Source organism: Sebastes umbrosus, chromosome 13 (genome assembly GCF_015220745.1).
Source record: "Sebastes umbrosus isolate fSebUmb1 chromosome 13, fSebUmb1.pri, whole genome shotgun sequence".
Lineage (NCBI taxonomy): Eukaryota > Metazoa > Chordata > Actinopteri > Perciformes > Sebastidae > Sebastes > Sebastes umbrosus.
This window is the reverse complement of record NC_051281.1, coordinates 5,294,219-5,321,170: the sequence shown is the minus strand read 5'-3', so window position 1 is coordinate 5,321,170 and position 26,952 is coordinate 5,294,219. Positions and strand designations below refer to the sequence as shown.

Here is a 26,952-nt window from a genome sequence, read left to right as displayed (position 1 = left end):
CTGTGATTCACTCTCTTCATGTCATTAATACATTCCTTTCATGTAAACCAAGATATATATGCACTCTCTCACTTCTCAGGTTAATACTTGACTGTCTTCTTTTCTACTATTATCTTTAATAGCAGGTATAACGTGGTATTTTATTTTTTAAAAATAGTGGATTTAGTGATATAGTCATTTTTGTAAACAAATAATACAGGACAAACACCTTTAAGATTATATGACCCATACTTATAGGCAGCCTGGAGGTTAAAGCAGTAACAGAGGCCCGTAGCATACTGGGAGGCAGTGTGGACACAGACGAATCACTGCAGCTCAATTAGTGTAAGCCAATACATCGAGAAGAAGAATAAAGTTGAGTTTTAAAAGCCAATGGAGATTCAGCCATGCAGGTGAGCACCACCAACAACACTTAGTTTAGAATCATAGACGCGAGGCTGTGGTATATTACAGTGTTTCAAACTCAAGAAGGGGAAAGTCCTGATATGAATCTGAGGACCTCGCAGCATCTCCGGGTCCCTCGTTAAAGAAGAGAATAAATAAATAGCAATTCTTTGAGGAGGGGGGTTTCTGTGCATGAACGTCATTAAAGCTTCAGTAGGCAGAAAAATTCATAATAACCTTTCAGCATATTGTAATTCAAATGTTCTGAGAGATAACTAGACTTCTGCACCTCCTCATGGCTCTGATTTCAGGCTTTAAAAGATCTAGCCTGTGACGGGAGACTTAGACCAATCACAGGTCATTTCAGAGAGAGAGAGCGTTCCTATTGGCTGTGCTCCGGCTGGTGGGCGGTGCTTGTTATTTCCTCAACTGATCTCAACATGACTGACGGGTCACAAACTTTTGTCATTTTACAGCTAAACAGTACACTACAAGATGTGATTCTGAAAACATTTGAGGAGAGAAATAGGCATTACAGTAACAGAATATCGATTCATATTTGATCAGCGCTGCCTAGTTTGACCGTTTGATTGGAGTTTGCGAGTTACTGACAGCTGCTCAGAGACGGCAAGACTCCAGATCAGCTCTGATTGGTTGTTTTCCTCCGGTCTGTGAAATCTTGCAGATGCTGTTAGGAGCACCGGAGGACACAGAGGCACATGATTTCTTTCAAATTACCTGTCTCATGCACTACTATCAAGATATAGTGATATTTTCTAATCGCATTTGCTCCATTTCTACCCACTGCAGCTTTAAGTGACCGTCCATGCTGGGGAGTAAATTCACAGCGTAAAGGCCAGGAGAGGTCTGAGGGCAGGAGTGGAAATGCCCAGTCTCTCCTCGGCCAATTAAAAAAAAAAAGAAAAAAAAAAAGTGCATCTCAGCAAGTAGCTAGTTAGTGCCTGTGCATGGGGATGCACGCATATGGGGGCTGGTGAGTAACAAGGGTGTGTGTTAGAGGAGTTTAGCGCTCTGTGGAAGTTGTGGTACTCTTCATTCCACGAGGTGACTGTGGAGCGTGGGTGACAAAAATGTGTGAGTCCAAGGTTGAGCTATGTACATGCTGTTAGTTTGTGGTTTTGGAGGTGCAGAACCGGTGTCTTTAATTACTAAAAGGTCCACTATCTACGTCACTGGATCTTCCAAGAACTGGACCACAGATGACCGGAGGATCACACACACTTACTACTGACTGGAGGACAGTCAGAGTCACCTTATAGGTTTCATTTGGCAACATTAAGCAACTATCATGGCTTCTTTCATAGCTTCGAGCAGCATTTCATGTTTGATTACCTTCAACAAAAATATACTTTTTAATACCGACCGCCCTGGTAAACATCATCCACTCCAATTACTAAGTTTGACAACCAAGGAGATTGAGGCGAGGCAAGCAGTGTTACAGTTATTAGATATAACAGGAATACTGGCAAAGAGGCAACTTCATCAAGTGCTATTTCTCATTCTACTGATTTGATAATCAACGCAAAACGACTGTAGTACAATTTACTAAAGATATGCAACTTTAACAGCGTCCTGTCAATCTGCACGCACGGCAGCATATCAATCATATGTGACGAGTCATGATGGCAGCAGTTACGTCATTCAGAGCTCCAGAGAAAAACGTCACTGAGTGGATAAATACAACAATTATTAATGGGGGAATAACTGTTGATGAGTGTTGGTGCAGCTCGGGTTCCCTCTGATAATAATACAAGGGTGTGGTGTGTGTGTGTGTGTGTGTGTGTGAGCGCACAGTTGGTCTCTTAACATGTGGAAACACCACAGAGGTGAGCTGTGGGTGTGATGACATCATCCACCCAGCAGCTATGGGGATTCCCTAACAAAAAACACATTCTCTTTCTCTCAACTCACTGCATCTCTGTCTGGAACAGATGGGATGGGTCTTTCTCTCTCTCTTTCTTTCTTCACTCCTTTTCTTTCTGTAGCTCAAGCACAATGGCAGCAAGGTGTGAGGGCTTCAATTCACAAGTGTAGGTGGGCCAGCTCATTAAATCAACACATGTGATGAACGCAGCCCGATGATTAACAAAAACCGCAACAACAACAAAACAGAAGGTGGAAAGGAAAATAAGATACAACAGAAGTACTCTTGGTCACAGCACGCAATGCAGAGACACACGCCACCCACATTCATCAGAGTTAAGTTAGTTAGATCGGCTGATTTGTATGGCGCCCTCTAGGGGCTGTGGAGTTTGCAAAGCCCTGTTTGGAACTGAGGAGAGGAAGAGGAAAGGGAGAGGAGAGGAGATGGAGAGGGATTGACCCTAGGCGTGCTCCAGGAGCCACTGGAAGAGGGGGATGCGGTGAGGTTCTCTGCCCGCCTGGAGTGCCTCCTCCCTGGCCTGGGTCTGACCGTGCGTCTGACCCTCTTCACAGTAGCGCAGCAGTGTGTGCAGCAGCTCTCCCACCCTCCACCTCCTCTCCCGAAGCCTTTGAACCACCGCTGGGAGCTGAAAGGGCACACAGTTATCAGCACTTCAATAATCAAAGAGAGGCCACATAAGGATGATCAATTGTAATTCAGATTTATTAGTGTAGCGCACCGCCAAGAAAGGGATCTGGGTGAATGTTTAAGGGTTTCTAGTTAGTCATGTCGAGTCATGTCTCGTAAAGCGGAGATGTGAAATAGTAGTGGAGCCGCCTTGTCCAGTTGCCAGAGGAATGGCTGACCAAAGTGATCTCTAACACACAATTATCCTCTGTCAGGGGACGTTTCTCCAGTATTTTCTCTTTCTGATTTATGTTTTATTTTCAGGAGTAATTTGCAGTGTAATATAAATATAGTCAAACAAAAACTTGATCCATAAGGAATCATGGAAGGAGGGGATTTGGGGAAACTACGTTCAAATCAAAGATTACTACACAGAACTGTATATAAAATGTAATTTACAGAGAGGGCAGAGGTCCTTATGCGCTCAGTTAAGAACTGGCACCTTGCTGTATTGCTTTTCTCTGTGTTGCTGAGGATGACTTCTTTCATTGAAGCAGTTCGACTTGGTTAAGGAAAGCGTTGATGTTTAATAATAAATACCACAGTGATGGTGTTCAGAACAGACTGAGGGTAATCACCTGCTGGAGCTCTCTGTCAGGGATCAGCTGGATCTGGGGGACGTCGGCCATGGAGGCCGCCACCCACTGCAGCATGCTCCGAAGCTGAGGGTCGAGGGTCACGTGATGAGGGCCGCCGCGCCCGAGCTCCCTGACATCCGAGTTCACTACGACTAGTGTGGTCCTGGGAGCCGGCACCTGAGTCCTGTCCACGCAGAGAGTCCCTGCAGCACACACACATGAGGTTCATTCAACAGGAAACATCCGTGCATATTTTAATACAGCTGGCTCTTCTAATCACTGATCAGACATGAGTCTACTGTACATTAGTGTGTTCTGCTGCACATGTAGCAGTCCTTTGCTCCCCCCAGCTCTGTGCCGGGTTCCCACGTTCCCACAGTACAACAGACCCAATGAGGAGTCCCCCCGGGCCCCCTCACTGGGGGCTGCTCTGGTTTGACACACACACACACACACACACACACACACACACACAACATAAGATGACTGACTGGAGGGAGAGGAGTGGTTGAATGAGCATTAGTGTGGCTGAATACGGGGGTGGTGAAATCCCCGGCTACAACACACTCAGACAGGCAGACAGACGCACACAGACAGCCGGAAACGGGGCCAACTGTTCTGAGTCTCGAGGAGCGGAAAGAGCAAGACCTCAAATTAGGAGAGGGGGCTCCGTCTCTTCCCCAAATCCCTCTGCTGTCTACAAGTGTGCTATGTTAAAATGTTTGATTTCTTTTTGTGCCAAAATCTGCATTTTTAGGAAAGTCTAGTTCACAACAGGGTAAAATATTTTGAATAAACTGAAACTAAATAAAAACTATATCCTTTAAGAGAAACTAAAACTAAACTGAAACGATATTAACCGGGTAAAATGTGATAAAAATAAAATAAAAATGAATGGAAATTCATCTCAGTTTTTGTATTTTAAGCTATAATATATCACAACCAAAAAAAGGAGACAGAAACAGACTTGACGTTCCAGGAGATGGTTTCATGCTGCAATTGCTTCACTAAAGTAGCGCAAAGATTAAAAATGAAAATTTTGGGATTAAAATATTTAATCGCGATTAATTGCAAATTAATCGCACATTTATCTCCTCAAAATGTACCTTAAAGGTAGATTAGATTGTTTTTTTTCTAGTTTCATTTTATGCCATTATCTCCACTCTAGCTTTAAAATGTAGCCCGCTACAACCTAAAAACCGAAGTTGCGTTAAAGAAATAAGTGGCTTTAAAACGAATTTGCTTTAACGCGTTAACTTTGACAGCCCTAATATGTGTGTATATGTAGCTACATACTTCTGAGACATCATACCTGGCCCTCACAAAAACTAAAACTGTAGAACTAAAACATTAAAACTAAAACTTTCTGAAAAACTGAAACTACAACTAGCAAACGCACTCTGTTTACTAACTAAATCTGAACTAAATTGAAATCCAAAAGTCAAAACTAAAATAAAAACAAATGAAATTCAAAACTATTATAACCTTGTTCCACAATAGCTTTTAGAAAATGCAGCATTTTAAAGGTGCAGTGTGTAGGATCACGCGGTATCTAGCGGTGAGGTGAGGAGATCGCAACAAACTGAAGCCTCTCCCGCGTGCCAAGCGGGTTGGAGAGCTACGGTGGCCAACGCGAAAACGCGAATGGCCCTCTCTAGAGCTATTTGTTATAAGAGAAGCGTAGGTCATCTGGAGCAGAGCCAGTGTGTAGAGAGAGTGTGTGTGTGTGTGTGTGTGTGTGTGTGTGTGTGTGTGTGTGTGTGTGTGTGTGTGTGTGTGTGTGTGTGTGTGTGTGTGTGTGTGTGTGTGTGTACGTGGGAAGTGAGTGGTGATGCAAGACCGAGCGAGCAGCGGTGACGGGAGTGAGTAACATTATTGACTCCGACCCGGGCAGGAAAAGTTAACAGTGTTTTGTTTGTCCATTCTGGGCTACTGTAGAAACATGACGATTCTTATTTTCAGGTGATTATAAACTAAAGAAAACATACTTATTAATATATTATATTAGATCCCTCTAAATGTTACACACAGGTCCTTTATATACAGAGGCTGAAGGCAGTAAAACATCCTCACCGCTGGATTCCTCTTTGACCTCAGTCTCCTTGTCCTCTGTGTTGTCACTGTGAGATGAGAAAAGTCACACAGGTTATTAGTGAGAAGGGAGAAAAGGCTGAGGAGACGAGGCCACATGCAAGGAGACACGAATGACAATAAGCATGCTTAAGCTAACAGCCTTTGATATATAAGCATAGCAGGATATCAGAAGCCACATGCACTGTAATCAAAGCAATCCTGCTCAGAAGACATCTTACACACGTCGCTGCATATTTCCCGTCAATATTTATTCTATATCCCAGAGAATTTACTTTTCAGCTTCAATGTCTTTTTGCCAGTTAAGACAATGACTAAGAGCACTTGATGAGTGTGAAAGTTGATTTTTCCCATTGTGAACATCTACTCAACATTCATTCTGTCAATTGTGCAAATATTTGCAGTGTGACGTGCCGACAGGTAAACAGTCATTTCTCCACTTTATAAGATTGTTAATCACAGTGGTGTTGACACAGCCCACGGCTACAGACACTTAGACTCTGCTCAATATCACAGAAGGATATCGCTCTCTTTCCACGAGGAGGACGCCTTACAAGACACATTTCACATTTACGGGATCATGAAGCAGCGATGACGTCGTCATAGCAGAGGAGAGGAGGACTAAGAACTAAGACAGACAGGACAGCACAACTATGAAGCCATGCATTAAAGAACAATACCAGTGTAACTATAGTTTGATCTATCATCTATGTCTGAAGAGTACAAACCCACCAGTGTATTTGCTGATATTGACAACTGCAGTAGCAAAAGTTTTGTTTTTTAAATCAAAGTTATATGAGGTAATCTTACAATCTTGAGATGTTTTTAATTGCCACATTTAGAAGTGACAGAACCACAGATGTGAATGTGTGAGAAACCTGCCACCTAATGGCAGACACTGAACTGGCCAGCTGTTATTTGCTGATCCTCGGTGCTAAATGAAGTTCTCTTGAGATGAAGGACTGGGCGATACAGTACATATAAAATCCTCTATTACTGTCCTGTATGTGTTATTTTGCATCATAATATCGATATGAATTGTGATACCATTCATTTTCTGAAAAATCAGCCGATCAGATACCGTTTATGGATAAAATAACAAGGCGGAAATGTCTGTTTTTGTCTAATCAAGTGAATTAAGGTTAAAATTAGGTTGCTTCATTACATCAAAATACAATATTGCCATAAGTCTATTGCAATAGTCCTGCTAATTGCTTTGATACACTCAATTATATTACAATGTTAGCTGTCATAGTACAGTATTATCATTAGGGCTGTACCAAATGTCATTGTTTTTATATGCGAAGCTTCTATTGAGGTTTTTGAATGAAGCTTTGAATGTCTGTCATTTTATGACGTCATCACCCTTAAAATAGAAAAGAAAAACAAACTGATTTTGTGTTATTGTGGTTATATAAATGTAATTTATGGTGCTGTTAGATTGCTTCTAGATTGCCCTGTTAATACAGGTGCGTGTGGGTGAACAAACAGTGAAAATTTTGTTTTTGAAAGGCTAAACGCCAACAAATATGGATTGAAGCAGAATATTTTGTTAGATAAAAACACTTTTCAATAAAGTTTGACTTTAGGAATTTTTAATGCTCTGGAGTTATTGGAAATGTTTGGATCACATCCTACGCAGCTGCCACTGGAATCTAATTCTACAAATAGTATAATACTAATAATATTAGTGTAACCTGACCTTGATCTGCAACTCTGCAGAAATACCGGCATTAAACAGTATGAATAGACATGCAAAAAAAACTTTGACGTGTCAACGTTATGAATGAAGCTTCGAACTATTTGGTACAGCCCTAAATAACATTATGGCAAAACATATCAGACGGTTGACATATGTGGTATATATGTCATATTGCCCATTGCCTCCTACAGTGTTGTACTTCTTAGAGAGTGACACCAAAGACCCTCGAACAGCAGATGGCCAGTTTTTGCTTTTCGTCAGCAGGCTCCATATTGATGTGGATGTGGGTTTAGGTCACTCTTTAATGTATTTCTATTTCTTTTTCTGTAAAGTTTTCCATTGACCACAACAGTAGTTTTGCAAGTTTTAGCCCTTTTCAGGGAAATCTGTAGCAGTTTTGCCCCTGGTTTCAGGTGACGTTAGACCAGCTTCAACATCAACATGCATCAATATGCTCCCGATAGGTCATTAATTACAGTGCATATTTTGTCAATGTTTTTGTGAGTACTAATCATGCCGTTGTAAAGCACTGATTAACTTGCTGGTGCATTCACATGTCTGTGGGGAAGCTCTGACATCTGAGAAGTGATTATCAGCTGCCAAACAGAACTGAATTCATTCATTCACTACTGCATGTTGATGGAAAATAAAACTCAAGAAAACATTGTTGTTTAAAGGAGAACCTAAACATGGCAGACTCTCAGCCTCCAATGATACTGGGGTTTCCTGCAAGAGCGTGTTGATGAACATGTTGATTGATAGTGCTGCACTGCTATGAGCCGGAACAAGCGGCTGCATGGATGGAAGCAAAAACACATTCACCAGCCTGAGAAAACAATGGTATGATTATAAGTGGCTGGCAGTACAGACTGAATGTGTCCATGCTGCAGTATTTCTCAGAGTGTGTTTTTTATTTTTTTTACATAAACTGAGGCCCATGATGGAAACACCTGCAGGACTAATATCTGAACCTATTTGTGGGTTTAAACAGTCAAAAAACATGAATGCAAAATATAACAACACTACAAATTATCATATTAAGCAACAAAAATGACATGAAAGCAAATGCAGAACAAGCAAAGCTTGAGTAATACATCGCATGCAGACATCACCATCAACAAGCATATGCAATGTCAAGCCTATTTATGTTTAATGCTATGTGCGGTCATGCAAGGGGCTGGTGGTTCCCAGTATGAGACAAAGTATAAATCAAAATACCATTGTACAATCTCGTAAATCATTTTCATATGATGAAGCTATTATTCCCTGCTCCCAATTTTGTGCCAAGATTTCCCACTGATGGATTTGTTGCACGCTTCCTTAATTACTTTTGGCTTCATATATTAAATTCAATAGCTCAACTATTCCTTTGTCCCATTCTGGATGAACCTCCAGGTCTTACAGGCATTTTGGAAAGGTCACCGTGTCGACCAGTCGCTGAACCAACCTGTCAGAGGGAGAGAAGGACATGCGATCCTCACACGCCTCCCCCTCCAGGCCCAGACTGCTCCAGCTACTGCTGTTCCCATTGCTGCTGGAGAGAGAAGGCAAGTAACGCACCGCTGTAACACTGACAGAGGGGCTACTCGCTAAGAGGGATACAATCACAGGAGAGCTACTGAAATGGTACAAAGATCAGGGTATAATAGGCTCGGGCAGTATTACGGTATACCAAGTTATTTAGAAATGATTTTCAGTAGAGTCAGAAATACAGACGCTCTGCTTTCTATGATGCTGTATTGATGTGATATATTGTACGTACCGGTCGGTCTCTATGGTGTTACAGGCAGCTGAGCTCAGGAAGATAGCGACTGAGTGTTTTGGGTTTAGCTGTCTTCAAACTACAAAAGCAGTTTATAGCCACATGATTTTATTCAACTGCCAGTCTGCCACCACCACCGGCATATCATCTCCGTTCAGCCACTGTGTGTTAGGGCGGTCAAAATTGGCCAAAAATGCCGTTCGTATATTCATTTTAAAAAACACATAGGTTCTTTGAACTATTCAATTATATGTTTTTGCACATTATGTCCATGACACTGTGTCCTAACTGGCTGCGAGCGATGCAGCACTACGCAGCACGGTGCGCCGTTTTGGGCTGATCTTTTGTCGAACGCCTCGTTTCTATTTACTCCTGTTGCTCGCTTTGAAATCGCCGCCATGGTTGTAAATATCCCAATATAAAACGTGTTTGTTCAGTGTAAAAAGCACCAACGTCGGATGACAGCAAGTACTACTCACCCATCTTTGAAGTTGTTACGTCTCTAGTCTGACAAATGATGGTATGATAAAACAGATACCGCCCAAGCCTAGGGTATAAGACATTGCGGCAGTTTCATCCCATTTGCTTTAATGACCACATCTATCATGTAGCTTCAAATAACACCACTCAGGTTGATGACAATTTCTGGCATTTGGAATAATCCTCTAAATGACAGGCGAGGTTTCAAAACAGAGGGGGATTCTTCAAATGATGCTGATTTTTTCCACCCACTGAATCATCTGTTGATCGAGACAATTTGCTAAAGGCCTAAAATGTGAGATCATTACATTCTTGTCCTCGCTTAATACCGATAATCCTATGGGTTCCACCAGGACAACCAGCTGACAACATAAGCGCAACAACACACACTCTCTCTGTAATTAGTGAATGATTAGCCTGCTGGCTGGAACCTGCACACCGTGGCGTGCAGCAGCGCTCTTCAGTGAGGCTGAAGGGAGGAACGTTTCTGATATCTAAAAATACCTCTGTTAATCTGCATTACCTCAGCTACAGCTTTCTCCCTGCGGTTTGAGTGAATGACACACGGTGAGAGCTTGTTCATTTAGTCAATCATCACGCTCAGTGTCTCAATAAGCCCTCCGAGGTGTTTTTTTTTCCTGCCGTTATTTCACCTGCTCAACGGATACGGTGTGAGTGTGCTTTTGAAGATAGTCTAATGAATTACACATGGTGGACTTTGTTCCTTTGTTCCAGAAACACTGCCTGAAGTGAAGAGAGCATTCAAGGACACACCTTTAGAAAATATTATGATACATTAACTTGGCCCTGATGGCAAAATAACTCGATGCTAACGCATTGTGTTGTTCAGGATCCAGGGAAAGAATCTCAAATGTTGTCAGTTTTGCTTCCATAGAGATGTCAACCTTTGCCAGAAATGTCAACAGCCCAATTCCCAGAGGCTGGAGAATGGTATGAGACCATGTAACATAGGGCGCTTTCACAAGCCATAGTCCGTTTGTCTAGTCCGAATCAGAGTAAAATTGATACTTTTGGTTTATCTTCTATTTAGTCTGGTTCAGTTTTACAGTGTACAGAGGAGCAAATTTATCTTTTTTGTCTCGAGAGCTGCCACTTCTATGCAGGGAATTGCGGACTTCACGCACGAATCCCTTCTCCTCAAGTTTATCTCCAGTGACTTTATAAACGTCACTATCTTTGTGGACTTTATTTAGCATATTTTGGACGTTCTCTTTGGCCCAGATGTCAAGCAAACATCGGACTTCTGCAGAAGTCCAGGTCAGTCCTCTCCCACTCATGTTAACCTGTCGTTTACTTAAGCCCATCTCAACAAATGCCCACACAGGCAGCCTGCGTTTTGGTTATGGTATGAGGGCGCTTTCACGCTTTCAGCCAACATTTAGTCCGCTTTAATCAAACTCTGGTGTGGTTCATTTGGGCAGTTGAGAACGCAATAATCGTACTCTGGTGCGGACCACAACAACCGGACCGAGAGGTGGTCTTGAACCGTTTCCAAGCAAACCAAAACACAGGCTGCCTGGACACAAGTAAACGACAGGTTAACATGAGTGGGAGAGGACTGACGTGGACTTCTGCAGAAGTCTGATGTTTGCTTGACATCTGGGCCGAAGAGAACATACAGAATATGATAGATAAAGTTCACAAAATAGTGACGTTTATAAAGTCATTTGAGATAAACAGAAGGAGAATGGATTTGTGCCGAGTCAATCAGTGCCGAGTCAAAGTGAAAAAACGTTGACAGCATCAAAGTCCGTGATTCCCTGCATAGAAGTGGAAGCTCTCGGGATGAAAAAGATGAATTCGCCCAAACAAACCACTCCAAAGTTCGATTAAAACGGACTAAATGTTGGCTTGTGAAAGGGTTCTTAGAGGGCCAATACTCAGACTCACTCGGTCCCACTCTCCCTCTTTTTTTTTGCATACATACACACAAATAGTGACGATGTCCGTCCAAGAACAGAAGGCCAATTCTGTCACAACTACTAATTAGCTCTTCTCCCTGTGGTGTATTTCACAAACGTTCTGAGAGGAACTTGGCTGCAGAGACGGCTACTTGAAATCTTAAACAACACATCCGTTCAAGCTCACATATAATGCAACACTTGCACGAATTACAGAAAATTGCTTTTTGGCGGTCAAGTCTAAATGAGATTTCCCAAACAATACACTGTGCCCTGTGCTGACCTTGGGAAGCCTCCCATCTAGAGGCAACCACAGGAGACTCCTGCTAAACGCTGTCCAACACTAGCAATGAAAGAGCTCTGGGTCTGAGGAGATGAACAGCACAAACTGACACAGCACGACTAAAGTGATAACCTCATTCTTTAGGTCCATGACTACACTGAAATAAATTATACTGCTCGAACTGAAATATTACAACGATGTCAGCGTTGTCTCCCGAGAATTCAACTGTGCAAGTCCACTGCTTGTGACCAGAGTGTTCAAATTCACATGTTCCCTTACATCCTATGTTATCTCATCTTAATTTTTTTTTTTATAAAACCAATGATTAGATTGTTCACATTTAAAAAAAAGACCAAATGAAAAAACACAGTGAGCACATATGTAGCTGAGACGGGCCACCTGTTGTTGCCACCCTATTGGAAAAAGCATCCCTGTCAGTGAGATGATTTCAACAGCAGCTGTCATCATATCAAAGAAATTATCGCTGCATACTTTCTGGGAAATGCTGGGAAGACAAAACTGTACCCAGCTCACAGCAGGGGCTTCAATGACTCCTACTCCTACTACTTCTACTCCTGGTAGAAAATGCAAAAACTGCCTGAAACCTGAGCCTAAATCCTACTCATAAAAATATCTGTGTTGAAATTTGCTTATTTGTCAGTACCCCTGTGGCAAATCATACTTTAGATGGTTTATTATCACGATTAAAACTGCTAGGGGGAAAGGTCCATCTGCACTCTGTTCCATTTTTTTCAAATGATACGCCCCCTCAGCTGTTGCAAAAAGCAGTGACGTAGGTTTCCAAAGTAAGCTAATCAAAAAGGTTATGAATAATATGAACACTAGCACTAGCTAAGTCAATGTTAGCTGTGCCAACTTTGGAAATAACTGAAAGGGTTGGTTTGGATTTTTTGAAGTGGGGTTGTATGTATACTCCCGCGTTCTACGAGGTAAAATTACTGCTTTTGTGAATGGAGTCTTAAAATACTTAATATATTTAGAATATTTTCACCACTTTACCTCGCCGTCAGACAGCACCTTCTGACGGGAGACTGAAGCAGTTATATCGCTGTCTTCAAAGCCACCAGACTCCATTCACAAAAACAGTAATTTTACCTAGCAGAATACAGGAGTTGCTGGTCTACAGCTGCATCGATTGGTTAGTTTGTTTGTGTTATTGTATGACTTCCGTATCTGAACTATGGTGTCCACAGCAGTGCATTGCTTAGCTTCCTTGCCGGTACTCCTTTCTGCTTCTCCACACTGGGAGCAAGCTGACCGCCATCTAAGTTACTGGATGAAATGTTAATGCACTGACTAAAAAGATGTATATATACTGTAAATGTAGCAGCGTTATCATGCAGAAACCTACGTCAGGTCACGTGGGAAAAGATTTTAGAAGGGCTTTGTTTAAATAGCATTTTGACGCTAAAACCAGCATAATTCGACCAAAATGTGAATGTTTGTATTTGAATACATAAGGAACACCACTGGGAAGCTACAGAACAATATAAAAACCTAAATGGACCCGCCCTTAAATCAAGAATCAAATTCCCCTGTCATTTGATTTTGTGTATGGTATAAGAAAACAGTCAGAGCAGAAGCCATTACTAACCGATACCGCATAAATAAATAATGACATGCTTTTAGCATTTTGGTATGATGCTGTGCCAATAAGGATTGTTAATATTACCGCAATAGTAAAACCAGAAGGGTAATAATAGACGTATTATAGCATGTCCCAGTGTTTGTTTGCTTTTAGTGTCTGGTAATCTGCAAAATGTATTCATTATCTATTACTACAGTGATGTACTGACAGAAGGGGAGATAGCAGAGGTGTGCCATACAGGTAACTGGATATTTGGTACGCTACAGTATGTATGAGAAGGCTACTGCTTGTATACCTGTCACTGAGATGGAGGAAGCTGCTGTTGTCGTCTTGGTGCTCGTCCTCAAAGCTCAGGTTGGACCAGCTGCCCAGACTGTCATCTCCGACACTCAGCTGCTGGGACACGGAGGACTCGGTTGCTTCTCTACCTGGGAAGCTAAATGCACAGAGGAGACAAAGAGCAGAGGGCTTCAAAAATGATGCAAATATTTACACTAACAAATTAATGATGGAAATGCTCTCAATGTATTAAAATGGTAACATTAGGTAGGAAGTAAATATAAAATAGTAGCAGCTTTAAAGCACCATATTTTAGATTTATCAATCAATACAAAATCAATTAAACAAAGCTGCTTAAATATTATGGTATGTATGCGTGGCCCTAGCCATGACAGGAACATATGGACATGACTGGTTACCTGATGTTGCCGGTCTGGCAGATGTTGGACAGAGCTGACGTCATGATCTCAGCGGTCAGGCTCTCGGCGTAGCTGGTTCCATCGTGGCCGATGCCGCTGTCGGCATTAAGGCTGGTGTTGCTCAGCTCACGTTTAGCTGTCTCCATCGCCATGGACACCATCCCCTCTGCGAACACTGCCCTGTGGTCCAGGTCAATGTGGATCTTGGGGATCTCCAGGCTAGAGAGACGCTCGGCCCTCGCCGGGCATTCTGGGCCCCTTTTCCTCCTCTGTAATACCGGCTGGTGGTGGTGCCTGCTGTGTTTGGTGCAGTACGGGCACTCCTGGACCTGACAATAACGGCATGTCCTCTCCCCCAGGGCTTGGCCCAGCGTCGGCCCCTCAGACAACCTCTGGGTGTGAGAGTGTCTGTCGTGGGTCCTCTGGTGCTCCTGGGACGAATGTCCAACTGAAGCCAGGCTCATCTTCAGAGTGTCGTCAACTATCTTCCTGGCGTAATGCTCGATGACCTGCATCACCCTGCCCCTGTAGCCTCCATCATACAGGCTTCCTGTGCTGTGGTAATGCCTGCTTTTACCCTCCTTGGACAACAGGGGGCAGGAGAAGGAGTTCCTGATGAGATTCTCTGCCATGTCTTCAAGTTTGGATTTCTTATAAAGACAGGAGTCGGTGAGAGACTTGGGCAGTCGTGCAGAGGAGAGATGCAGCTTGCGTGTGACATCACAGGTGATGTTGTAAGCTAAAGACTCTGCAAAGTTGACCAGATCCATGTACTCCCTCTGACTCTGCTCCTCAGAGTCTCTGCAACAACACTGAGCATCCTCGCCTGAAGGACTAACTACTGACTCTACTCTGTCCTTTGGCGACGAGGCTTCGCTTCCAGAAGCTTTCCATTCATCTGGCAGCGACTTGGACGAGTGAAGGCGGGTGCTGGAGGATCTCTGCTTGATCTTGCGACTGGCGTGAGCCAAGCCCAGTTTTATGGAGCGGTAGGCCAAACGGCTCGCATACTGGTCCAGGACCAACTCCCTACTGCCTCCCTCCTTTTTCAGCACCCTGATGAGGTAGCCAGCATATTCATCTGTCACACTCTCACAGCTGGGATACTCAGAAGACAGGCCAGAGCTGGAGCTGGAGACGGTGCTCGAAGTGGAGGTGGGAGACCGGAAGACGGAGGCTATCAGGTCATTAGACCACTGCTCAGCCAGCTTCCCTACCCTCCAGTCTCTGTTCTGGTCCGTACTGGGCTGAGACTGGTTTTGGTGGTGCTGCTGCAAACATTCAGAGCTAGATCTGTCAAAGCTTCTTCTTCTGTGATATGGACACTGCTGTGCAGAGCTCACCATCCTCTTCACATCGTTGATGACCTCTCCCGCCACCTCACCGGCGTAGACCCACAAGGTGTTCAGGGTCTGCTCCGAGAACTGAGCCACGCTGTCTCTCCTTCTCCCGCTGCCCTTGCTCATCTCCCCCTCCTCCTCCGCCACTCCCAGAGTGTCCATCTCTGTTGCCATAGAGACAATGTGGCAAGCCAGCCGCTCAGCATAGTGGAGAGCTTCCTTGTTGGACATCCTCCGAGCGGACATCTGGTTTGGTTCATGCCGGCCGCCCACCGTCTCTAAACATCTGTTAGTGCCACCGACGCCACCCTCCTCTGCCAGTTCTTCCTCCTCTTCATCCTCATTACCATCTGCCTCCTCAGAGAGAGACCTCATCAGTTTGAGCATGAACTCAGCCTTGTCCGCCTCAGGGGTGATGTCTTTTGGCCCTGGGCCAGGCTCAGGCTGATAGTGAGGAGTGGGTGGGGGGGTGGCGGGGGAAAATTCCTTGGCCAGCTTGCTTTTCAGCTTCTTGGAGAACCGTTTTATCTGCTTCTCCTTGGACACCTCGCTGGGCTGCTGAGGGGTAGAAGGGGGAGTGCCAGGAGTCCCGCCGGATTTTTGGCCGGAGCTCGGAGCCGAGTCATCCCCGGGAACAGATATCCTCCTTTGTCCACCCATCTCTGTACCCGGCACATCAAGAGTATCCATCATCACAGGATGTGTTTCAGCCACACCTCTGGTCCTGGGGTCTAACTCACAGCTGGTTCTCCCCTGGCTTTGAGAGCCTGTCTGAAAGGAAATGTGAGGAATGTTATGGTCTGTTGCTGGCTCAACAGGGCCGCCCTTCCTAACATACATAGACTCTCTACAGTCATATCTGAAGCCAGCAACTGCCTGCGTTGAAGGGGAACCTGGAGCCTCATCATTAACCGTCTCCAGCTTAGAAGAAGAGTCCCTTCTGCTCCCGATTGTCTTTGTAAAGAAATCAGCACAGTCACCGAAACTCTTCTTCATCTTAGAAGCAGTTATTAGCTCACAAGCCTCCGTTACGATCATATCCACCATGTTGCCCGAGAAGTTTTGGAATGGGGACTTTCCTTGGGAGGGGTCTTCTTCAGGTACGGGAGTCTGAGTTCCATGACTGTGAAGGTGAGTCTGTGCAGGTGTGGTGGTGTCAGTAACTCTTTGGGGGCTGGCCTGTGGGGTCTCTGACAAGCTAGACTTATACTGAATGGTCTCCTCAGGATCCTGGAGGTGGGAGAGGGCTTGGCCTGCTTGGGGAACAGGAATACAGCTGGCCATGCCTGACACAGTGAACAGGGCTTTCTTCACCGTGCAGGTAGCGTCCTCTCCTGAAGGCCCCGGGACCGCTCCAGCTGAACTTAAAACCTGCTGGTTAGCAAAGGTACTGCAGGTTTGAGCGCTCGTGTTCTCGGCACTGACATAACAGATGTTGTCCAGAGACACACTAATAGCTGCTTGGCTAGTGAAGGCAACATCAGCCTGAGAGAGCTCTATGAAGGCCTCTTGGATAACCGACTCAGATAAGTCTGAAGCATAGGAGGTAACCACCTCCTCCTCTTCTTCCTCCTCCTCCTCGTGCCCGTGGCCAAAGGACCAATCACTAGGCGTGAGAGGCGTTGAGGGGTGAGAGAACTGACACACTTCCATGATGCCTTCAAACACCAGCTCTTCAGCCAGATCTGCAGCGAATTGTGTCACTGTGCTGTGGAAAATCTGCTTTTTCACCGTCAGGAACTCCTTCAGCGCCCCCGACACGGCCTCTCCGACCAGGAAGCCGGCTAATCCGTTGATTGCTCGTTCTTTCAACACATAGGCGCGGCGCATGCCAATCTCATGGAAGGCCATCTGAAACACTGAGGAGGTGAGCCTGGCGGCTAGGTGACACAAGGTGGTGGTACAGGAGGAAACGCCCTTTTGGAGGTCTCGCAAGGCGCTGCCCAAGCTCATTTCCACCAGGTCGGTGGCAAACCTCTGAATGCCATCCTTCAGAGACTGGGACTTCTTCTGCAGCGTGGCCACCGTTACTGTCTCTTGTATTTCTGAGAGCTTCATCAGGTATCCCGAAGGGTTCTTGAATTCCTTGTGGCAGACGCAGCTGAGATTCTTGTTGTCGCTGATGTCGACGGCAGACTGGTAGCCACACACGGATCCTAGAATTTCTTTGGAGAGACTGCTGGCAAAGTCTGAGTAGGTCTTATACAGAGAGCAGAGATCCTGGGGTTTACGCAGCTCTGAGCTGTCCCGTCCATCCACATCCGCCTTCCAGAAGTACTCCAGTGGTCCACTAGAGTCCACCAAGGGGCTGAAGGCCGATGAGCTGACAGGGCTGAAGAGTGGGCCACCATTCTCGTCAGAGGGGGTCTGCACTGGTCGAGGGGAATCAGGCACCTCGGAGTGATGTGGGTAGGGAGAGCCTGGTTTCAGAGGAGTGGGTTTTTTCACATTGGCTGGGAGAGTGGGGTGGTCAAAGCGGTGGGGATTCATACCCTTGGTGGAGCAGCCCCTAGAAACATATTTGGATGCTGACCCGCTGGTCTGGCTCTGTTTGGTTGGGGCACTGATGGCGTCCAGAGGCAGCGCGAGAGTGCAGTTGTCTGAGCTCAGGTCCTCCAGGTCATCAAACTGGTCGAAGCTGTCAAAGAATTCACTGACTTCAGAGTCTGAGTCCTCAACTCGCTCTCTGGGCCCCCCTGGCACCGTGGGGATGTCCAGCTTGGCCAGCAGGCTCTTCTGGTAGCCCACCTCATCCAGGAAAATGATTGGGCTGGGGCTGGAGCCGTCAGACTCTTCTGATTCACTGACATGCATCAGAGGCGAGGGGAGACGAGCTCCAGGACTGCAGTAAGTCCACTGGGATTCCACGCCCGATGACCTCTGCACTGTGACAGACACATCTGGACCAGAATTATGGTTGGCCGAGTTCTTCTTCGACGATGAGCTTATGATAATGCGGGCGCCTGCTAATTCCTTTTTTCTCTTGTGGGCTGGGACTGTCTGTGATGCCACGTCACGCTTTTTAAAAAGGCGATAGGAAACAGCAGCTGTGGAGAGGGAGATGAAAGGGAAGAGGGGAGGAAACTGGTTATATACCGTACATTCAGAAGAGGACTTTAAAAGATAAACACAAAGAAAACTAACTGAAAACTAGGGCTGTCAATCGATACAAATATTTAAGTGGGCAAATATGCTGCTTTATGCAAATGTATGCATATATTTAATATTGGAAATCAATTAACAACACAAAACAATGACAAATATTGTCCAGAAACCCTCACAGATACTGCATTTAGCATAAAACAATATGCTCAAATCATAACATGGCAAACTGCAGCCCAACAGGCAACAACAGCTGTCAGTGTGTCAGTGTGCTGACTTGACTAAGACTTGCCCCAAACTGCATGTGATTATCATAAAGTGGGCATGTCTGTAAAGGGGAGACTCGTGGGTACCCATAGAACCCATTTACATTCACATATCTGGAGGTCAGAGGTCAAGGGACCCCTTTGAAAATGGCCATGCCAGTTTTTCCTCGCCAAAATGTAGTGCAAGTTTGGAGCGTTCTCTTCAAGTTCTTCACAAGCTAGTATGCCATGGTTGGTACCAATGAATTCTTTAGGTTTTTCTAGTTTCATATGATAACAGTATCTTCACTCTATCTTAAAAACTGAGCCTCTTACGACATCCAAAAGATTGATTAATGCTTTAAAGAAATTAGTGGCGTTAAAACAAATTTGCGTTAAAGCGTTAATATCGCATTAACTTTGACAGCCCTACTGAAAACAAAAGCTGTTCATCCATTGTGCCTTGATTATATAAAAAAGTAGAAGAAAAAATCCAACAAGAAAATAACTTATGAGCGCCATCTAGCAGTGAAGTGACATTATTCTTTTGGAATTTACAGAAGTATCTATGTATAATCAGCTGATGGGATCACAAGATGTTCTACATAAGAGACCAGAGGCCACTAAACGCCACTAAGCATTAGATGTTATACTTACAGGGATTGTCTCCTGTGTCGTCCTCCTCCAGATGCTCCAGGGCCGTGACAAAGTCATCCTCGATTGATGAGACCGACTGGTTGGTGTCGTCCTCCTCTGGCTGGCTGGGCTCAGCTGTGCCCCTCTGAAGAGCCTGGAGCTCCAGAGCATAGCGTACGCCTGCCATGTAGCACCCCAGCAAGCCCACCAAAGATGCTACACTGGCCTGAGGGTAGACGCTGGTGCTGGGATTATGCCTCAGCACACACACGGCCTTTAACCAACACTAAAAGCAGAGGAAAACAGATAAAGAGGGAAAGAGAAACAGAAAGGAAGAGAAGGGAAAAAGAAATGTTGAAAATTAAGCCTTTTGATTTAATCAGCTCAATTAGAGAAAAATGGCCACATTTATAACCGACAGGGAGACAGAGTCTGCAAACAGTTGATAATGTCAAAGATTTTCGCAGAATTCACATGGGAATTTTTTTTATCCTAATCTTACAGGAGGGGGAAGAAGGGACGGAGGTGTATTGTTATGTCTGTACTCTGATTGCGAGTTGATCTGCTGCATGTGCAGAATCACTTAGTCCACTCTGTACTGCAGATAGGTGGGAGGTCTCGCTGTCTGACACGGACGACAAAACCACAGAGAGAGCCGCAGGGCCTGTGCGTACCCAAACACACACACACAGGACCAGGAAGGACAAGGCTGCAATCGTGGGCTGGAAAGACAACATCTTTGTTCGTCCCTCCCACCTGCACTTCTTCAAGAGCGTGAGAACGACTTGGTATGTTTACATGCAGGGGACAGACAAGGCCATGAACATGGGGAAACCATTCAGTCAACAAATGCAGAATTTTAGGAACATACAATAAAAAATGCACCGAAAAAGTGACTCAGTTTTTGTAATGAACATTAAAAGTCAAATTTGTCTCCTAATATAATAAAAATCTACCAAGAGGGTCATTTATGTACTCAAATGTGCATGTTTCTAGTGTTGTTTCAGTTTATTTCCTAAATAAACTGTCATTAGCACTTGTTGAGTTACCCGAGCTCTAGGGTAAGGCTCATTTTTACAGGGAAATCATTAAAACAGGACCAAATTCTATGGAGACATAGTGTTCTCTCAGGAAATGATCTTGAGCCTCTAGGGCTTTTTGAAAGAAAATAACTCGGGCTGCCCCCTCTTTTCTTTAGTCGATTAGTAATTTTTTATGCTTTTTCATGCTGCATGACTTATTTCTAAGAAACTTATGAGCACATCTCTGATAAACACCAGATTTAAAGTGGTGCTTTTGTGTGATTCATTGTCAAGGAACTCAGTTTTACAGATCTGTAGATTAAATCAACTAATCGCTTAGTCGACAAAATTGTGTGTTAGCCGGATAATAATTTCTTTGGTTGTGGACAGCCCTAGAAATAACTTCCTGTTAGGATAGCTCTAGCTACTCGCAACAAAAAACCTTCAGTACAGTAGTTTTTTCTTACTTCCCCTTACTCTCTCCCCTCACTGTCACTTCCCTGCCTACTGCTCACTTCTGCTTTACTCATATGCTCACTCATACTACTCAACATGCTGACTGAGCACATTCCTTCAATATGAAAGATCTGTCACCTACCTGAGGCCCGGCGTCCCTGTGCTCTGCCAGCCTGCGGGAGTCTTTGAGCAGCAGAACCTCGTCATTCTTGAGGCTGTGAACGTGGAGGGACCTCAGAAGCTCACACAGCCCCGCTGGCATAGATAACAGAGCCTGGGAGAGAAGAAGAAGAAGAAGACATGGGTCAGGAGCATATTAGCTTGTGGGTCAAATTGTTAATTACAAGAAATTATTTTTGTTACAACCTCTAACCTCAAAAATATGACCCAATGTCCATCACTACCATATCAGGATTGTATTTGACAAGTGCAAGTCTATAAGCAGGACATTCTTTCAGTATTTTATCATAATTCATGTGTGTAAACGTACCTGTTGGGTGACATCTTCCCCTTCACATTGCCCAGGCAGACACACAAAATGAATCTGAAAGAGCATAGTTGATGGTCACTATTAAATGTTTGAATACAGCTGAGCTTTGAATATATGTTTGCACTGCTGTCAGTGTGACAAACCTCTGTCAGTCTTGTGGTGTCTCTGCTTGGCAGCTCTAGACCAACGCTGCATAGCTCCTTTTTATTCCTAAAGAGGCTCTTCACACACTGCGGCCCACCGTCACGCACAGTCTGCAAACACATTGTTTTTAAGCCCAAGTATATGGTTACCCAATAGATTTAATGAGAAATAATGAGAAAACAACGTGCATGTACAGTGTTTCCCACGTGTGTCTCTGCGTTTTTTCATGAGGCACACCCACATTTTCTTAAATTGCTTATTAAATAGCCAGCCGTCTTCTCTGCGGGCAAAAGCCAGCAACAATCCTTCCTCCCGCACATGATCATGTTTTGATTCAGAGTGTGCACGGAGAGGAGGGGCTGTTCACAGACCGGTCCGTCGTCAATATGTTTGTGAGAAAGAGAGTGAGGCGAGGAGGGGCTGAGCGAATCAATGCACGGCACGCAGCTCTACGACGAAATAAGATTTTACCCATTTTAAATAATAAAATCAATGTGTGACAAAGCACAACAAATAAAACAATGTATGGGTATGGGTATGCATGCAAGATGAGTGAAGAACAGTATTTTGTGCATCTTCTTTTATTTATTTGTCTGCTTTTACACATGACTTGAATATAGATCAAAAGATACACTACAGATGGTTGCAGAATAAGATGCAGCGTCCCGGCAGACATACCTCTTTCCGGACAGAGGCCCTGGACCTCAGGGGGACTCCTCTAATACGTGCATAGGCATCCATGGCAACAGAGAGCTGCACGTGGCTGGCTGGCCGCTCACCTGTAAGTACAAGGAAAATGACAGTTAGTGAGTTTAAGGAATAAGGTCGAACTGCTGAAATGAAGTCCCACTGCTGAGCCTTGTGTGTCTGAGGTTCTCTCTCTAGTTCCATCAACAATCCTCTGCAACGTCTCTTTTGCTCTTAGATGCTCCTCTTACAGCTGTCTCGCCCTCAACCAAAGCAACAATCACATGACAAAGCAATGACAAGATCTATGTTAATAGTAAACAAAGAGATATCACACTATCTCTCCATCTACTGTTGCACACCTACATGCTAAAACAGGAAGCGTGATGTGACAAAGCCACTGGTTTACATGCAACAAAGAGCTATGTCGTCACTGCACCTGTTCCAGTCACTAATTCACTGAACCAACAACATCAATGGAATCAAGCCTGTGAAACAGATTACAAAGCATTTCACCACAGGAGGCAAAACAGTTAACCTTCTGGTTTGTGCTTTCTTTCAGATTGTACAGCCAACTTTCTAGACCACATTTTCTTCAAACCCCGTGTGAAAATAACATGACTCAAGCGCTTAAAAGTAGGCCTAGACTTGTCATGCTGGTGGTGAGGATAAGCTATAGTAGGCCCTTGCTTCTTTGATATTCTTTAAACAGTGAGGCCTGCATCAGAGATCAAACAGCGAGGCAGGAGAACAGGGGTGTGTGTGCTCTGACTGAGCAGGGGAAACACACTTGGTAAGCAGCATGAGAGAGCGGGTAAAGGAGGCAAAATATTTACAGTGTACAAGAAGGAAAAGTTTCCCAAGAAATCCAAGCCTCTCCTTTGAGGTATGGTCCAAAGCAGCTAGATGAGTCTAGACACACAGGCAGGCGGTCCTATTGATGAGCCCATCCTGCATCCTGAGAACCAGAGGGGTAGAGCACATGCCACGGCCTTCCTCTGCTGATCCTGGACCTCCTAGCTTCTCATGGGTGCTTTGGTGGGCTGTACAAAAACAACAGAGCCAGCTGCTGCTGCCTAACCTCAGCTATGCAGTACATCCTTATTCACTCACAAGACAAGCCGGCACAATGGCCTCTTTTGTGGCTGTGTGACTGTCAAACAGAGATGAACAACATAAAGGAATCTGCTTTTTAGCCTGGGATGTTTCATATTTTGTTCAGCTATATTCAGTGGTAAACAATATGAGAATCAACTTAATCGGCCTTACTGTACATCGCCACCTTGTGCAACTACTGTGGTCACATAATGCCACATGTATTCGGTATTAGTCATATCATGGAAAAACTGAGATGAGTTTAGGCATAAACAAATCCTCAAGCGCTGATTCATAAAAACTAATTATCATCGTTTGCACAAAAATGTAATGAAACTAAGCAGATCCTGGCAGAGGATTCGGAGGGATGTTTGTGATCTGATCTTCTTAGAAGGGAGACGGCAAAAACAACCTGTCAAGGCCAGAAACTGTGTAGTCTAAAATATTGTTTGGTTGGGAGCTGATGTGGGCCAAAATTTTAAGCGTGAGTGTGGGTGGCCGGAAGGATGGATAAACAGAAACTGAGAGAGTGAGAGAGAGAGAGGCACACCCTGGAAGACGTGAGAAAAACTCACTGTGAGACCAAACACCAGTCTCTAACGAGGCACAGGTGACATCAGTGGAGTAGATGAGATAATATAACATTAAACAGAATTCATAACTTATTTCTCTAAGACATATGAATGAGGTTCTGGCTGTATATAGAGACAAATGTTGACAATTTTTCAAGCAAAAATGCCACAAAATCCCTTGTTCCAGCTTCTGATTAGGCCTTTTCCACACCAGATGTCTTGGCTTGTCATGGTAGGAAAAGCACAGCAGGTGTTACTAATAACATTAACGATGGCTCTGTTCTATTCAGTGACAGTGTGACAGTAAACCAGCACAAGCCATCATTCGTTTTATTATTTACACCTGTGCTGTTTCTACTGTGTTCCATAAAAAAAGCCAATCGTGAGGATTTACTGATTTTCTTTGTCTTATGTGAAAGGCCTTAAATACCATTAAGTTTTGGATAGGGCTGTCAGAGTTAAAGCTAGAATGAAGATACTGGCATTATATGAAATTACAAAACCTAAAGAATCTATTGGTATCAACCATGTCATACTAGCTTGTCGAGAAGGAGGCTAAATAACGCTACAAACTTAGGCTAAATTTTGGTGAGGAAAAACTGGCACGGCCATTTTCAAAGGGGTCCCTTGACCTCTGACCTCAAGATATGTGAATGAAAATGGGTTCTCTGGGTACCCATGAGTCTCCCCTTTACAGACATGCCCACTTTATGATAATGTCATAGTCAAGTCAGCACACTGACACACTGACAGCTGTTGTTGCCTGTTGGTCTTGAGTTTGCCATGTTGTGATTTGAGCATATATTTTTTTATGCTAAATGCAGTACCTGTGAGGGATTCTGGACAATAATTGTCATCGTTTTGTGTTGTTAATTGATTTCCAATAATAAATATATACATACATTTGCATTAAGCAGCATATTTGCCCACTCCCATGTTGATAAGAGTATTAAATACTTGACAAATCTCCCTTTAAGGTACAAATTAAACAGATACAAAATGTGTGACTAATTTGTGATTAATCGTGATTGACTAATGACAAAAATGCAATTAATCGTGATTAAATATTTGTATCGATTGACAGCCATTGAGAGATTAATCGATAATGACAAGAATCATGATTCATTAGCTGCAAACCTGTACACCATAGAGAATACTAGAACAACTGCTAAGACACAATTTGGATAAATTGTGATAAAATGCATTAAATGTTCTCATTGTCACCATCTTAAAAAAGTCAACTAATGATGTCATACATTCAAGTTACATTTAGATCTTGGGTATATGTATAAATACTGACTTGACTGTCCAGATCAACTTGAACAGCACTATGCAAATTCTATTTTTGGGTGGTCTTTCCCTTTAAGTGTCACCTCTGTAATGGTCTCTCTTGACCACTGCTGAAAACAACACACATGAGCCAGTTTATATGTACATTGTGTGCAACAAAATCATTTTAGATTGTCAATTGCATCGTCATTGCAACATGACACAACACAACATGACTTGTCATACAACACTGAATGTATTGCACACCTCTAACATTACATGTCATCCACCTATTTACGTTAATAGAGGCAACCAGTGGGTGTTTGGTGTCTACTAGCTAATGTTCCACCCTGTAGGTGCTGGTATCCTCCACAGCAGCAGCAGGCCACACACTGTGGATGCTGATGTTGACGACCACTCAGGCTGAGCTTCCAACACAGACACAGCATAGCACAGTTAACTCGATGGCCAGCTGCAGCACATCATACAGATCATAACAAACCAACTGAAACGTCACCAGCAGCTACATTAGCTACACCTAGCTACCAACTGACAGGCTGTCAATCAGCGGCTAGCAGCGGAACCAGGCCGCGGCTGTGATGTCACCTTCTTGTCGTTATTTATAACATATAGCCACCAAACTAACGATAACATGAAGGTAGATTCAGATACCTAACCGACAGCACTCTGTTGTCATGTGTTGTATATGTTAAACATCGCTATTTTAGTCGTTATTAATGTGTTTTTCCTCACCGCTCTCAGTGTGTCTCAGTGACTCCAGCAGCGATGACGGTAGCCGCTGTGTGGTAGATGCGTAGTCGGTAAACGATTCGTCCGTTTGGAACTCTTCTTCTTGAGGCGGCTGTGGCTCAGAGGGTAGAGCAGGTTGTAATCAGGCTTGAGTTATAAACCCTTTCAAGGTCTCACAGAATAGATTTTTTTATTGCATTTTTTAGTTCATTTAGGCAAAAACAAAAACAAAAAATGTTCTTTTTATCTGATTATTGGCCTTTTGGTCATGTTTGTTTTTATAGCTTATTTTGTAAATTGTACATTTTTATTCTTATTTTATTCTAACGTTTTATCTATTCTTTGTTATTATACTGTTTGTCTCGCACCAAAAAGCCAAAGAAAATTCCTCGTGTATACCCCTTACACCTGGCAATAAACACCTTTCTGATTCTGATTCTGATTCTGATTTACCAAACGGTCGAGATGTCAATAACTTCCTGAGAAGGTTTGTTTTTTAAAATCTCTAGCAGGCTCATTAACAATATCTACTCAAAATGTGGTTAACCAAATGGTTGAACAACCCATTAAAGTGTCTGTACATAAATTGCGGCTTGTTTTTAACTTTACGGGTCCCCCTTTCTTTAAATTGGGCATCGAACAACCAACTTTCCGATTGGTGGTTCGATCCCCAGTTGCTCCAGGTCCTTGAGCAAGACACTTAACCCCAAATTGCTCCCGAAGGCATAGCCATCGGTGTGTGAATGAGTATTTAGATTAGATCCTGATGGGCAAAGTTGGCACCTTAGCAGCCTCTGCCATCAGTGTATGAATGTGTGTGTGAATGGGTGAATGCTGACATGTAGTGTAAAGCGCTTTGAGTGGTCAGAAGACTAGAAAAGCGCTTTATAAATGCAAGACCATTTACCATTCTTCTTTGGTGTTTATTGGCGGTTGGCAAACCAGCTTATAAAATATATGGGAATGATCGGCATCTAGTGCCCCACATTCTCTCCAAATATTTTCTCTTGACCTTCGGCGTGATGAAAAATGTGAATACATTTTTCCAAGGTTTTTAAATGTT

At 43.9% G+C, this 26,952-nt stretch overlaps 1 protein-coding gene across 4 annotated transcripts; it reads right to left on the bottom strand.

The window, feature by feature from the left end:
• Window positions 1–1,367: 1,367 nt before the first annotated feature.
• On the bottom strand, window positions 1,368–25,995 carry akap11 (A kinase (PRKA) anchor protein 11). Of its 4 annotated transcripts, none has more exons than XM_037789373.1 (12): window positions 25,893–25,995; window positions 22,195–22,295; window positions 21,516–21,626; window positions 21,373–21,426; window positions 21,025–21,156; window positions 19,426–19,690; window positions 14,082–18,468; window positions 13,679–13,819; window positions 8,775–8,861; window positions 5,608–5,654; window positions 3,535–3,737; window positions 1,368–2,915 (listed from the first exon to the last, which is right to left on the bottom strand). In XM_037789373.1, exons 2-12 carry the CDS (start codon window positions 22,255–22,257, stop codon window positions 2,730–2,732), a joined length of 5,676 nt encoding a protein of 1,891 aa, XP_037645301.1. In that variant the 5' UTR covers window positions 22,258–22,295; window positions 25,893–25,995; the 3' UTR covers window positions 1,368–2,729. The 4 variants fall into 4 exon arrangements, with proteins under 4 accessions (XP_037645301.1, XP_037645304.1, XP_037645302.1 ...); XM_037789376.1 differs by having other exon boundaries at window positions 8,775–8,858; XM_037789374.1 differs by lacking the exon at window positions 25,893–25,995 and adding an exon at window positions 23,040–23,326.
• Window positions 25,996–26,952: the final 957 nt, after the last annotated feature.

What these genes read in the sequence shown, in the direction of transcription:
- akap11 (XM_037789373.1), bottom strand. Translation starts at nt 22,257, where the DNA reads ATGGATGCCTATGCACGTATTAGAGGAGTCCCCCTGAGGTCCAGGGCC. An exon ending in TGCCAGACCGGCAACATCAG is followed by an intron (nt 13,820 to 14,081) that starts GTAACCAGTCAT and finishes CTGTGCATTTAG; the next exon opens with CTTCCCAGGTAGAGAAGCAA. An exon ending in GGTCAAAGAGGAATCCAGCG is followed by an intron (nt 3,738 to 5,607) that starts GTGAGGATGTTT and finishes TGTGTGCTGCAG; the next exon opens with GGACTCTCTGCGTGGACAGG.